This window comes from Piliocolobus tephrosceles, chromosome 4 (assembly GCF_002776525.5).
Source record: "Piliocolobus tephrosceles isolate RC106 chromosome 4, ASM277652v3, whole genome shotgun sequence".
Lineage (NCBI taxonomy): Eukaryota > Metazoa > Chordata > Mammalia > Primates > Cercopithecidae > Piliocolobus > Piliocolobus tephrosceles.
In genome coordinates, this window is record NC_045437.1 from 106638778 (window position 1) to 106653849 (window position 15072).

Below are 15072 nucleotides of genomic sequence, written 5' to 3' on the forward strand. Positions count from 1 at the left end.
CCTGTGTTCCTAGCGCCAGTATGCAGTGAACATGCTGGTGCATGCCTCCTGGGCTCACCATTTTGTGCATCTCAGCTAAGTACAGTGGGGAGGAACTGCTGTGCACTAGAGTATCTGTGTTTAATATTAAATACGTATTACTTTCTTGGCTTCTAAGATGAGCATGCCATTTTGAAAGAGAGTTTTGGGTTGTTTTAAAGAGTTTTTGGGGTCTGGAAGCCTCTTGTGCCTTATTTCACTCAAATAGCTCTTGGAAGATATCAGATTTCAGTTCAGTGCCCTCTCCTCTTAAAAACAAAACAAAACGAAATCTGGAGGTCTTCTCTCTACTCACTACAAGGGCTCTCCCAGTCCTTGGTTCCAGAGTAACTTGAGCCTTCTTCAATCATTGGTCTGCCAGTGAGGCATGATGATGTAGTGGTGTAGTCCTGGTTCTGCCAGTCTTGTCCTTGGGAAAGTGATTTCTTCCTTGGCTTAGGGTCAGGACGAAAGGAGTCATATATAAAGCTTGTAGTAAACATATGGTACATAGTAAGCATCAGTAACTCTTGGCTCCTGTCATTGCCACATAGCTGCCACCCTTCACTCAGCATACATTTATTATACATGTCTACGTGCTGGGAACATGAAGATAAATAAGACATGGTCTTTAGCCTTAAGGAACTTGCATTCTAACATGCATGTAACATGTATGTAAAATGAAAGTTCTTATTCTCTTATCTTTCCAACTACTTAAACTTTATCCATAGCCCAGTTTGCTTTCCTCCCATGTCAGCTAACTCCTGCATGATAAAGGACAGGCTTTCATATCTTAGCTATTTCTGTCTAACAGTGATTCAGTACTTACCATGTACCCCAAATGTTGTTAAGAACTGTAATGCAAAGATGGTGTATAAGACAGTCTGTATTTATGAGAAGCTGACATTCTGTAGGGAGATAAAAAACAAACAAACAAACAAAATCCTAGCTCTGGGGGTGAGACTGGAATCTACACCATCTATAGAACATTCTGATGTAGTGGAACCTTCTGAAAGACTCTTTTTGGTCTTTTTATTACCACTTTTCACCTGTGAACTGGCTCTGTTCTACCTCGCGTTGCCTATGTGAATAAGGATAAACACCTCCATTCTCTCTTCCAAGGAGGAGAGAATTAGCAGCAAGAAGGCACATATTTCTTTGTTGAAACCTGGGAATGGCATCACTCGTTTCTTTCTCTAGTGACTAATCTTGTAAAGTGTTGAAGAAAAACCAGAGGGACTTAGAAAGCCCTGGCCATTCATGCCCAGGTGGAGCTACTTTAGTAAAAAAAAAAAAAAAAAATTTTGCTGCCATGTGGTGCACGGGTAAAACAGACCACTGGATACTGCTGGTTTACATTCCTGCTTCCCAGGATATTCTCCCTTCCATTGCATGAGCCTCTTTGGGAAGGGTATAACTTAGGGAATTACTGACACAGAATAGAAACAGTTGGCAGTCCTTTCACTCTCTCACATATACTGTTCTTTAAAAAAATAACAAATTATCATTGAGAACTCAGGGACACCTCCTTGTTTTTATGACCATTACAGGTTTTGTTTGGCTTGTTCATAATAAGCATGCTAAGTTTAATCTTATTTTAAAAGTCTGTCCTGATACAAACTTTAAATTGGTATCTTGCTGAATTGTGAATGGACATAAAGTTCCTTTTAAAGAGCTTTAAGTGTTTGTTGCCACAACAGGATCTAAGTATAATACTGAGCTTGAGAAAGATGATTTTCTCAACAGAAATACTTTATGAAATGTGAAATTATTATTTTTTCCTTGAAGCATGTTCTTTTATAAATGCTTTCTGGAGGTACATGAATTAAAATTAATGATGTTCTCTTTTGTTAAGGCTTCATTTCATTTCATGTATTCTGTTGCTCTTTGAGAAAATATCTAATCTAGAGAGAAGAAAACATAAAACAGTATACTAAAAACCCAATGGATGCTTTTAGTAAATTAGAGTTTACTTCTCATCATCAGCCATGCTCCCTAGTGTTACATGAATACTATCATGCTTGGTGCTACATTTTGTGTTTTAGATGTTTTTGGTTCATTTGTAGATGCTTATCTGTTATTATTAAAATTCCATATACATTTCATTTTGGCTTTACAAAACTATTTTGGTTAATGTAAGCATACTGAAAAGAGGGTTTGCATTTAGAGTAATGCATTTCCTAGGTCATAGAAGATGCTGTTATTTATCATCAATTATATATGTGATTTTTTTTCAACTTCTCAATAGTGGTGGAGATATTTGGGTTATCTGTCTTTGCAAGTCCTTGTAATAACTGTCATCAGGAAATGTACATACGTAGGTCACTGGCAGAGAGGTTAGTGGTTCAGACTATGGCCATTAAAAAAAAAAAAAAGGCATCAGCTGGGTGCAGTGGCACATGCCTGTAGTCCCAGTTACTCAGGAGGCTGAGGTGGGAAGATTGCTTGAGCCCAGGCATTGGAGGCCAGCCTGAGCAACATAATGAGGCTCTGTCTCTCTCTCTCTCTCTTTTTTTTTTTTTTTTTAAATAAAGGACATTCCACATTTCCTCACCCATGGAGATGATACTCATAATAGTTTTATGAATGTAGTAAGAAACTGAAGTTAGCTCCATTTGAGTTGGAAGAGCAGTATATACCAGAAAGAAATTCAGTGAGCATTCTGAAGATTCTGTTCCTAGAGGCTTCAGCCCATTTAAGTGTTGTTTATCACTAGATTGTTATTTATATTTTAGAATTTCCATTGTACTTTTCAGATAAATCTATGGTGCTTACACTAACTACATTTACATTCTTTTTTTTTTTTAACAGAAATGTCTTAGCTTCTGGAAGTCCATTTTATTCACTAACACATGCTAAAAGGCTTCAGCAATATCCTGCTCCATTCTAGAAAACAGCAATCTGATCCTTTTTTTCTCCTCAATAATTAACAAGATTATGCATTTGGGGTTAAGATGATCCTTCTTGAACAAGTAGCCAGAAATCATTTGTTCCAGTTTCTTCTCAAGGTGCTGAATTAAGTCTCGCCTCATAAATCTTGCGGCTTCCTTGATGATGGATTCAAAAAATCATTTCTTGACTTCCATAGGTCCTTGCAGTCCTTCAAGCAATTTGAAGAGTATTTCATATTTTCGTCCAAAGTGTCGAATTTCCTTCACTAATTGACATTTTATATCAACATTAATTTCTTCTTGGCTTTTTGGAAAAAGGAGTATTTCTGTGACTTTTAGGTCGTCTCCAGAGAAATTCCTGGTAATGATTCCTCCTACAGGTGCATTTCTACCAGGTTTCTGCATCAGCCCATCTTTGCTGAAACCACTGAAGTCATCAAACCAAGAATCCAATTGGCTTAGTGGAATACCATCTCCTGCCATAAGCTTATTTTCCTTGGACATGGTAGAGTATCCAATAAGGCTGTCTCCTGCTCTTTGTTTCCTTAAGAACAGGGCCATCTTCTGCCTTTTTTGAGATGAAGGACTCTCGATTCCCTATGACATTTAAACACGTTTTCAGGTTCTACAGCAACCTTCTCTGCTTTATCAGTCATTGTTTCCAGAAGGACCGATCCAGTGTGGCCCAAGGGGAATGGAAGGGAAACTGCCTGCCATGGCGTGCCCTGCCCCAGCCAAACACTGGGAGCACTGGGAACCTGTGTGGTGCGCCAGAGTCCCAAAGAGAAGCCTTGTGTTCAGTAGGACCGTGGGTGCCAGCCCGGAGAACCATGTAGCCTGCATTTACATTCTTTCCCACAAACCTCACAGAGTTAAACTTACTTTCTGTAACTCTTTGCTATCTCCTTCTGTTAAGCTCTGGGGATTCTTCTTGGCTCCTAGAAAAAAGTCTTCCTTACCCCTTTCCTCCCTTCCGCATTTTCCCTTTTTTCCTTTCTGAACCTCAGAAAGCTTCAGCTTTATTAAATAGAATAACGTCACTCTTTCTTCTTATGACCACTTTCCTAATTGCTCTCTTTAGAAGGTCCTGTAATCTCTCTCACACACCCTTTTTAAAAAATTTTTCCATAGGTTATTGGGGTACAGGTGGTATTTGGTTACATTAGTAAGTTCTTTAGTGGTGATTTTTGAGATTTTGGTGCACCCATCACCTGAGCAGTATACACTGCACTCTGTTTGTAGTCTTTTATCCCTTGCCCCCCTCCAACCCTTCCTCCCAAGTCCCCAAAGCCCTTGGTATCATTCTTATGCCTTTGCATCCTCATAGCTTAGCTCTCACATATCGTTGAGAACATACAATGTTTGGTTTTCCATTCCTGAGTTACTTCACTTAGAATAGTAGTCTCCAGTCTCATCCAGGTCACTGCAAATGCCATTAATTCATCCCTTTTTATCTCATACACCCTTGATCTTTATTAAGTGTGTTGGATTTCCTCTTAACTTCTCTCTCCATCTATGAAATTGACCCAAGGCCTCACTGAGGACCTGAAGATACAATTAAAGTAGAATGACAGAGAGTAGTAAACACTTCAGGCTTATCCAAACGAATGTTTGATATGTTAGGGACTTTTTAAAGCTGTCCTCTGCTTTATATAACAAAGGACAAAATGGATCATTTCATAACAAGGGGTCGTAAGAGATACTAAACTCAACTAAAATTAACTTCTGAAGAGCTTTCCAGATTATAGTCCACAAATACTAATATTTTAATACCACTTTCGGCCATAAACCATCTCATTGGATCTCCTGTCTCTTTTCCTAGCAATAATACACTGTCACTTGAACCAGCAGAATGTAAACTTTACTGGCTCATAACGTCTGGTCTGTAAGGAGAAAATGGTGAAAAAGTAGGCTAGAATGGATCTTTTGGGGAATGGTGGTGCAGGTGAGAAGTGGACTGGCTTGTAACTGGGCAGCCCTTTTTTCATTTCATGTCCTGTTTCCCCTCTAGAACTCAGAGAGACATTTACATGTTATACATCATCTACATTTTTCTCATCCCAGCTGCTTCATTCTTTAGTTGAATAATATGCCCCCCTGAATAAATGCTATCTACCTTCTGATAGTTTTTAAAAAGAAAAGTTAAATTGTCATAGCATTTATTATATGAGAGATGTTAAGACAGGAAGTAGAAAACAAGAAAATGTATGTAACTTTGGAAGGAGTTCTATATCTATATCTATATCTATATCTATCTATCTATCTATCTATCTATCTATATATGTGTATACATATATACATATATTTTTTTTTAGGACTAGAAGGACAGTCTGTGGAAGTTTCCAATATTGTGGACATTCGAAAAGTATATAACCGTGAGATTGCAATGAAAATTTCTTCTGATATAAAAAGCCAAAATAGATTTTATACTGACCTAAATGGATACCAGGTAATTTTCCTTTAAAATGTTTAAGTGATGGTTGTATTGGTGTATGATTCTTATATGTAATAATGCCCCAGTTAATTTTGGATCCTTTGACAAAGTATACCTAAAGTTGCAAATTATTTCTAAAATAAAACTGAATTTTGATAGATAATTGCGGGTTCTACAATTAGAACAAATATTTGGGAGACCATTTTTTTAAGAACATCTTTTTGTAAGGATTTATTTGTTCAAAGGGTAGATTTGGTGACCACTATGAATGTTAAATATCTTGATGCTAAAAATATATATATGAATCTGTCTACCAGAAAGGAAACATAATTAGGGATTGATGGATTATTATACTTTTTGGGATTTTTTTTTTTTACTTTTTTTTTTTTTTTTCTTTTTTGAGACAGAGTCTTGCTGTGTTGCCCAGGCTGGAGTTTAGTGGCACGATCTTGGCTCACTGTAGCCTCTGACTCCCAAGTTCAAGCGACTCTCCTGCCTTAGCCTCCCAAGTAGCTGACACTACAGGCACACACCACTAGACCCAGCTAATTTTTGTATTTTTAGTAGAGACAGGGTTTCACCATGCTGGCAGGCTGGTCTCGAACTCTTGGACTCAAGTGATCTGCCCACCTCAGCCTTTCAAAGTGCTGGCATTATGGGCATGAGCCACTGTGCCTGATCTGTTTTTGTATTAGTCCATTCTCACACTGCTATAAAGAAATACCCGAGACTGGGTAATTTATAAAGGAAAGAGGTTTAATTGACTCACAGTACTGTATGACTGGGGAACTTACAGTCATAGTGGAAGGGGAAGCAGATAAGTCTTACATGGCTGCAGGCAAGAGAGAAAAGCCCAGGGGAACTACCATTTACAAAACCATCAGATCTCATGAGATCTCCCTCGCTATCAAACGAACAGCATGGGGGAAACCACCCCCATGATCCAGTCTCCGTCCACCAGGTCTCTTTCTCAAGACCTGGGGATTACAATTCAAGATGAGATTTGTGTGGGGATACAAAGTCTATGTCAGTTTTCCTCATAAGGACTTGATTCATACCTATTAAGTTTATTCCTTATATATTGATTTAATGTATGATCTAATAATGGGCTGTTGTAAATTTCAGGAAAACTCTTCCTCTGTCTTTATGTGTGTTTGTGTATACCATTATACGTACACAGACACACATGTATACATATACATAGGTATATCTGTTTAGAAATGGACAGATATATATTTAATCAAAATTTTCATGAAATAGTTTCAAACTGTAGTAAGGAAGTTGATTTATACAGTCTTATCAGATTGTCAATTCTCCAATTTAATAGGGCACTTTTGATTGTTACCTAAATCTCTGTTTTCTGAGGGTATGTGTTTGATAACATATCTTTGAAATACCATTAAAACCATAAGCATGTTTTTAAAACATGTTTTAGAAATTTCTGGCTGTGAATAGAAATAATTTTACAATAAACACTTTTACTTTGATTTTCAACTGGGGGTGGGTGAAAAAGATTTTAATAATTTTCTCTTCTACGATTTCCTGCAAAAGTTAAATTTAAACTTTTTCCAAAACATAAAAGTTTCAGCATCGTTTCTGAACTAGCATGTTAATTCGACTACAGCCATTTGGATTCCAAATAAAATCTCAACTTTATGGTGATTCGTTTTTTTTATATACAAAAGGGAGTCTTTTAAAATCATACAAAACCAGTTATTTGTATTTGTGGGTGTAGACATGAATGAGGAACTTAGTAAAACCGAATAACTAAAAATGTGAATTTTCTTTTTGAGGATGGAACGTTTGACTAAAAAAGAAAATATTACTTTTAAGTCTGTAATATTTCTGCTTTTAAAATTGGCTGTTTTTTAAGCTTTGGATATAGTAGTACTTGGGCAAAACTAGATATCTAGCTCCACCAGTGAGGAGTGGGGGTAGGAACAACACAATTGTGATAGTTTTACATTTTTAAAAATAAGTTCACTTATACAAGTTAATTTGGTTTGGAAAGGAGAAATACAGAGTTCTTTTAAGGTAGGTTTACTTTTTTTTTTCTTTAAACATTTTACAGTTGTAGCTTTATCAGTTTATTAATTTCCCAAGGCTGCCATACAAACGGAATCATGTAAAACAACAAAACTTTATTCTTTCACAGTTCTGGAGACTAGATTTCTAACATCAAGGTATTGGCAGGGCCATATTCCCTCCAAAGGCTATAGGGAAATATCCTTCCTTGCCCTATCCCAGCTTCTAGTGGTTGCCTATGCTTGGCATTCCTTGGTTTGTGTATGCATCACTCCCATCTCTACCTCTTTTGTCATATAGAGTTCTCCCTATGCCTGTTGTATCTGTCTGTCTGTGTCCAAATTTCCCTCTTGTAAAGATGCCAGTCGTTAGGTTAGGTCCCAACATAATCCAGAATGACCTCATCTGTTTCTGCAGAGGCTCTATTTCAAAATAAGATCACATTCACAGGTTGTGGGTGGACAGGAATTTGAGAGAGGGAGGCATTATTCAACTTAGTACAGCCAGTAATTTGAGGGAGACATTGCAGGGTTGTTGGGAAGATTAAAGATAGATTTGTGAAATACTCAGGACCATGCCTTTCATTAATGGACACTTAATACATGTTAACTATTATGGTAACTTTGTACCTCTTCTTTTCTTCACTTTTATGTCTCACTTTAATGAGTTTAAATGAGGAGATGGCATTTTTATGTGGTATCATTAAGATTCACTGATAACAGGGTTCTGAGCTTAGAGTCAGTCACTGTGACCCAGATGGGCTTTGGGGTTACTGACAGTCTTTCTCAAAAAATAGAGTCATATTTCGAACATTCAGGTACTAGGCTACAAGGAATTGGAATTTGGAACTATCTACATTGAAACTAATCAAAAAGAGTAAGCACTGAATGGTTTTTAAATATAAATATGCATTTGATTATAATGTAGTATCTTAGAAGATTTGGTGTGGAGATCTGTGGTATTTATTAAAACCAATTCAAGAATAATAAGAGATATTTCTTGAAAGGTGATAGAGAGCCATTATACTTAGCATTCATTACAAAAGCAGTATGTTAGATTTAGATGAGAAATGAATACTTAATACTTTTATAATTTGTTTTATGCAAATATTGGAGAGTTAGAAGACTTTTAAGCATTTTTGTTCTGAATTTAAATAGGAATGCCTATTTTAAAAATCTGGGCGAGTTCTACCTTTCCCACCTAAAAATTGTTTTCTAATATCCTTGTGGTTTTTCTTTATATTGTTTTAAATAATGCTTTAATTTTTAAATTATTTCTTCCATTGAACAAAAAAGGAAGCTTCGTCTTAAAGCTCTTAGAAAGAAAAATCACCTGTCCTCCAGTTTTTAAAAGAGTATATGTAAATATCACTTTTTGTAGATGGAATTGTTGTGTTTTATAGATTCAACCTAGAATGACACTGAGCAAATTGCCTCTTCAAGCAAATGTCTATCCCATGACCACAATGGCCTATATCCAGGATGCCAAACATCGTTTGACACTGCTCTCTGCTCAGTCTTTAGGGGTTTCAAGTTTGAATAGTGGTATGTATTACTTACACTCTTTTTCACTCTGAAAGGTTTCAGTTCCAAGTGTATACTTTTCCTGTTGGTCAGATATGGTATAACCTCTAGTTAAAACCTCCCTGTCTTCTTTTCAGCTTTTTTCTTTCAACAACCAGACTATTAAGTTTGGGTTTTGTGAGAACAACATAAAAAGATGAATCTCCTAAATCTTCAGATGAAGAACAGGAGACCTAAAATTCCATGTCAAGATTTCTTTTTAAAGATAATTTGCTTCTCGTAATAGTGTTTACTTTGCAGAAGTCTCTATCATCATCATGATTTAATGGATGTGGAAGCTCAGATTCGGAGGTTTAGATAAGTTGCCTACGTTTGCAAAGTTGAGAAGTCGTGGTTCAAACTTAGGTCCTTCTGTGAATCATAGTCTTTCTATTCTGCTACCACCTGAAAGAAGGAAGGGAGTAGAAATTACAGAGATATGGGGATAAAGAGATATGGCTTTAAGGATTCCAAAAGAGAAAAAGTGATGCATAGGAAGTGAGAGAAAATAGTCAATAGACACTGATTAATTTTTGCAAGTCTTTCTATTGAGAGACTTTGATCTTTTATAATACATATTTTTACTTGGTTATCATACATGGTATCATTGGTCTTCTTTCTTACATTCTAAGAGTTCGTAGAGATAAATGTCTGAAGGAGCCAGATAAGTGAGTGCACATGCCTAGTGTGTCCTTTGACACAAGCCCACTTTTTACATAAGGCGTATACATGCATTCTGTAACTTACACACACACACAAAAACTGCTACTTCTCATTTTTCTTTGTGGCCTTCATTAGATAAGATCATGTAAACTCATGCCATAAAAACATGAATTCGGTTATGAAAATAGTAATGACTCCACATCAGAGATCCAGTAGGGAGGGTTAGAGACTTGAGCAAACTGAAGAGCATGTTCCCGGTGTGCAGTGGGGCAGCATTGTTGCTGTGTGGTTAGGGGCCCAGTGTTGCTAAATTCAATTTTTGAAGAAGAGTCCAGAAGTCTGGAATTTTCTGTGAAGTTGTTCAATCTGAAAAATATTGATATAATTTGTTAAAAAAACACTATGTTGACAAAACATAAAACATTTTTGTGCCATACATGACTCTTGAGCCACCCATTTTTAAACACTGCCTTGAATTCTCGAAGCTGTGCCCTCAATAGAGGACTAGACAGTAAGACTCAAGCTGTGATGAACAAAGCAGCATTATCTCACTTCCTGGTAAAGACAAGCTAAGAAATAAAGTTCCTCTGTTTCTGCTATAGCCACCAAATACCTTAGTATTTGAATTAAAGCAATTTGAGTACAATCCAGGAAATCACTAAGTGCCACTCACATGTTATATGTACCAACATTTGGAGACAGGAGAAGAGTTAGAAATTACCAAGAGGTTGATATGCCAAATTGAATAGGTGTGATATACCAGTCATACCTATCTACAGCTTGTCACTTCACACCCAATTTAATCCCTGAGCCTAGGGACTAAATCTTGGACAGTTGTCTTTTAAATTATGAAGGTAGTGACAATGAGATTTCTACTCATCTCTGGTAATTTTAGGTACTAGATACATAAACTCAGAAGAAAGAAGCTAAACAGAGTTGGTATGACTATGTAATACTAGTAATTGTTAGTCTTTTGTGTTTGCTATTTCCCTTTTGTACCAAATGATCATTTAATATAGTAATGGATATGAATGAATATGCATGTATTTTTAAGTATATAACTTCAGTTTTCTAAGTCTTATTTGAGGATTAGCTTAAGTGTATGTATATATATATGTATGTATATATATGTGTGTGTGTGTGTATATGTGTGTGTGTGTGTGTGTATACGGCTCTAGTTGTTTTTTTTTATTTTTTAATCTCGTAATGATTAGCTTCCAAAACTTGAGCTAGAGGAAATATGGAAATATTGCATAGCAAATGAAGGAACCAGGTATGACCCCTTTTAAGCCAGAAGGCAGGACAGTGGTGCTGCCACTAACACAATGTCAGAGAAGCAAGAGAGTATATCATGAGTGCGTCCACATTCTAGGGCTTCTTCAGAGACCTGCTTCATATCAAGTAACCTAAATTTTATTTGTAAACCTTTTTTAGACCTACCCATCTGTGTGTATTTTACTACTCTCTGTGTGATGTACATTTCCTAATAAACCTCATAAGCATTTTTGATTCCAAATGGTGCTACTAAAAGTTTTGGAGAACTTAATTTACTGTTTACATTAATGTTTTGGAAAAAAATTTTCATTTAAATTTTGATCTGGCCTGTCTCATTTTTAAATTTCTTATCAGATATTGTGAAACATTACCAAAGAAACACAGAAATACTCTTCTGTTTTTTGAATTTGCAGGAGCTACTTTGAGCTATTATCAAGAGAAAGCCCATGGTGTAGTGGGTTGTATAAATCCACCTCCTTGACTAGAGGGGAAATTTAGAGCAAGACATCATGGCTTCTACTTAAGTGATGCTCAATGAATGTCAGTATTAAATAACTCTGGTCAGTTTTGCTTGTTTGTTTGTTTGCATATCAGGTCAGATTGAAGTTATCATGGATCGAAGACTCATGCAAGATGATAATCGTGGCCTTGAGCAAGGTGTCCAGGATAACAAGATTACAGCTAATCTATTTCGAATACTACTAGAAAAAAGAAGTGCAGTTAATACGGTATGAAAAAATAACTAGCATGATCTGATACTGAAATTATGACTTTCCGCTTTTAAAATTTTTTGAATCATTTCCAATATTGAGATTTCTTTATAGTAGATGTGGCCCACATTCACAGAAAGAGAACTTCAGTTGTAAATATGTAAGGTTTGTACTTAGGTCTTTCTATTTTTTATATTTGCTTATTATGTAGATAAAAAATAATGACAGGAAATCAAGCTTGGGTAAATATTTCTGAAATTATTTTGAAAGAAATAATTGAAAAATTGAGCTAAATAAAAGTTACAGAATAGAACTTAGTCATATACTTAGGAGATTAAATTTGGTAAACTTTATTTGAAATCTTAGTAAAATTTATTTGAAATGTTAGTGTACTTATTCTAGTCTTAGACTCTTCAGTTGAAAATGTATTTATATGTAGGTTTTCCATGTTTGATTTTTATTCCTCAAAGCAAAAATCTAGTATTCTGTGTTGAATGGTCTGGCACAAGCCCAGCTGGACCTGAATGACCTGACGATATGCTTGTTCAGGTAAAGTTATCTTCAGAGTTCTCCATGAGTTATCACGCACCCTGAACATGGGCTTTTTCTTTTTGCTCTATTCTCCTTTCTGCACGGACCATTGCAAGTCTTTTCTACTCTTTTCAGCCAGTGACTGCACCTTTCACTTTATAGAGAGAACAGCCATTATACAGGGCTCTCTCTGTTCCAGTTACCTAACATCTACTCCCACCCTTCCCGACTTTCCTCCTGATACATTAAAAAGAGACTTTACCATCCATCATCCTAGGCAGGTCCCACCACTTGTCCTTGGAACTTATTCTCTTCAACCACCTCAGCATCCTTTTACTATTCATTCTCTCTCTCTTTCTCCCTTGCTCCTCATATCCAACACTTCCTGGGAGATTCTTTCTGTTAGCTTTTGAACACTCTTTGTTTTCTTCTGTTAAAAATAGAAATGGAATGCAGCCTTCCTTCAGACTCTTACTTCCATTTCCTGTAAGCTACTATCCTCTCTCTCCTACCCGATTGAGCCAGAGTTTATGAGATGAGTTTATTTCATCACTTCCTTCTCACATTCAATTTGTTTCATTCTGGCTTTAGCCTCCATCATATTATGAAAGAGCTCTTTACGATGTCAGTAGATCCAGTGGATATTGACTTTTGTCATCTTACTTCACCTTTCAGCAGTATTTGACACTGGCCATTGTCACTCTGTAAAATACTGCCTTGCCAGGGCTTGTATGGATCTGTGCAGCTTGGTTTTCCTCCCACCTCTCTGGCAGTTCTTTATCTCTCTATTAGTTCTCTACTCAGCCATTAAATCTTAGAGCTCTCAAAGCATGGCCCCTGGCCGCCTCCTTTTCTTATTTTTTATGCTATACCTTGGCTATCTCTTTTACTCCCCTGGTTTTGTTTGCATCCTCCACACAGGTAGAAGCCACTAATATATATCTCCAACTTAGGCTTGTCTCTGACCTCCAGATTCATTTATCTAATTGCTTCCTGCCTGTTTATAAGGACACCTCAAGCTTGACATATCCAAAACACTCATCATCTCTCTTCCCTCCCAAACCTGACCCATTTCCAGTGTTCCCCCCAGTCAACAGCAACCACCGTCCATCCAACTCCAAGACAGACATGAGTTCTGCCTGATAGACGCTTCTTCCCATCAGCCTTTTCTCACAGAGTAATTGACATCACCTATCTATCTCATTGCCTGAATATTTAAAATTTATAATCTTTACTTCCACCACCCTAATCTAAACTAACTTCCTGTATTTCCTGGGTCTAGCCTATACACATCCACCCTGTTCTCTTTCTGCCATATGTCTGTTCTTAACCACCCAGAAGGCAGAATGTTTTTTGTTTTTGTTTTTGTTTTCAAAGCCAAGTCTAACTTTATCGCTTCCTGTTGAACCCTCTGATATCTTCTCATTGCTATCAGTATAAAAGTCAAAATTTCTTACCATGGCCTCCAGAGCCCGTTATGTTATGGGCCCCGCATGTCCCCTAGGCATTGGCATGCCTTTTACTGTGTCTGCTTTAGGCCCACTGGTTTCTTTTAAGTCCCAAGTACTTTCCATCCCCTCCTCCCCACAGCACTTTTGCACACGGCCTGTTATCCTCTGCCTTCGGGACTCTTGGTGATAGTTCGATTAGTGCTTACTTCATCACCTGCGTCTGGACCAGATTAAAACCCTTACCCTATGCTGCCTCCAAACTGTGCATCTCACCTTCCTGCAAGTGTCTGATTATTTGATCTATGTCTTTTTCCCTCCTTTGGACCATAAACTCCATGAGAGTGGGAATTGTGCCTTTCTCTGCTTCTAGGATTGTTCCTGGCAGAGGACATGCTAAATATATGTCATATGAATGAATATCCAAATGCATAGATGAATGAACTGTTAGAGCACATTTTGCCGCTGTATTTACTGCGATTTCTGCTGATTACCTTGTCTTCATATGCATGTTCCATTCGCCCTACTAGATTCCAGGAACTTGTTGCCTTCATTTTCATATGTCCTTATATGTGGTAGACATACTTTAAATAAAATACTAGTTGATTGAATTAAATGGCAACAGCTAATTAAAGCAAAAATTCTTCCAGTATTTAGAATATCTTAGAAAAAAGAATTAGTATCCACTTTAGATGTCAAGAGCCATACCATTCTTGAGACTCATGTTTTAAATCAATTACTGACAAGATAGCCTAGTTTTAAGGACTAAATCTGCCTAGGAAAATCATTGTCTGAGTGCTGACAACTACTGTCTTTTGCTCTTCCTGAAAAAGTTTCTGGTTTATATGACTTTATATTGACACTAATCTACAAAACTTCTGTTAACTACAACAATAAAAATTTTCACATCAAATCAATAAAGCTTTGACTTAGAAGTGAAATAATTTATTTATTCCCATTCAGAACTCCTTGGGTAGTAATTGATTTAAATTTAATATAATATTTTTATATTGATTAAATTTTTCTTTTACTCAAGTATGGTTTTTGGGTCTTCAATTAATGGTTTCTTTTAAATAAGAAATGAACTAGAGAAGAGAGAATACATTTTAATGTCTAGTGAAAATAATTAAAAAGACACTTAATTGAGGAAAGTTAATACCATGTAACTTGAATTATCTAGAAAGCATTCTTAATTTCAACTCAGACTCTAATATCTAAAATAATGATGGTGAGAATTGAAGAGGGGGGATACTTCCTGAATAGGAAGAGATTTTAATGGGAAGCCCTGAGCATGACAGAGCCTTATGGAAATAATCCCGAGCTAAGTGGAAGTAAGTCCTGTCCTCAGAGAATTCTGCAGAGAGTCAGTAAAAACAAGGACTTGGATGATATCCACTGTGTGATATGTACAGGTGTCCAACGAGAACTGTGGCTGCACAAGTTTGACCACCATTTATGCTAATCATCCTCAAAGGCCAATATAAATGGAAAATAGGAATCATCTCTTTGGCACTG

The 15072-nt window shown here is 36.6% G+C and overlaps 2 protein-coding genes across 4 annotated transcripts in view; one reads left to right on the top strand and one right to left on the bottom strand.

The window, feature by feature from the left end:
• Positions 1-15072, top strand: part of MAN2A1 (mannosidase alpha class 2A member 1) — a 173311-nt gene that overhangs the window by 140131 nt on the left and 18108 nt on the right. For all 3 annotated transcript variants that reach the window (XM_023212261.2, XM_023212260.2, XM_023212262.1), the window contains 3 exons: positions 5225-5358; positions 8771-8912; positions 11463-11596. In XM_023212261.2, coding sequence (XP_023068029.1) covers positions 5225-5358; positions 8771-8912; positions 11463-11596 — 410 coding nt within the window. The remainder of the gene's footprint in view (positions 1-5224; positions 5359-8770; positions 8913-11462; positions 11597-15072) is intronic.
• LOC111542680 (cancer/testis antigen family 45 member A10-like) lies at positions 3087-3470 on the bottom strand. The gene has a single exon (XM_031935439.1). The coding sequence runs from the start codon at positions 3468-3470 to the stop codon at positions 3087-3089; it is 384 nt and encodes a 127-aa protein (XP_031791299.1).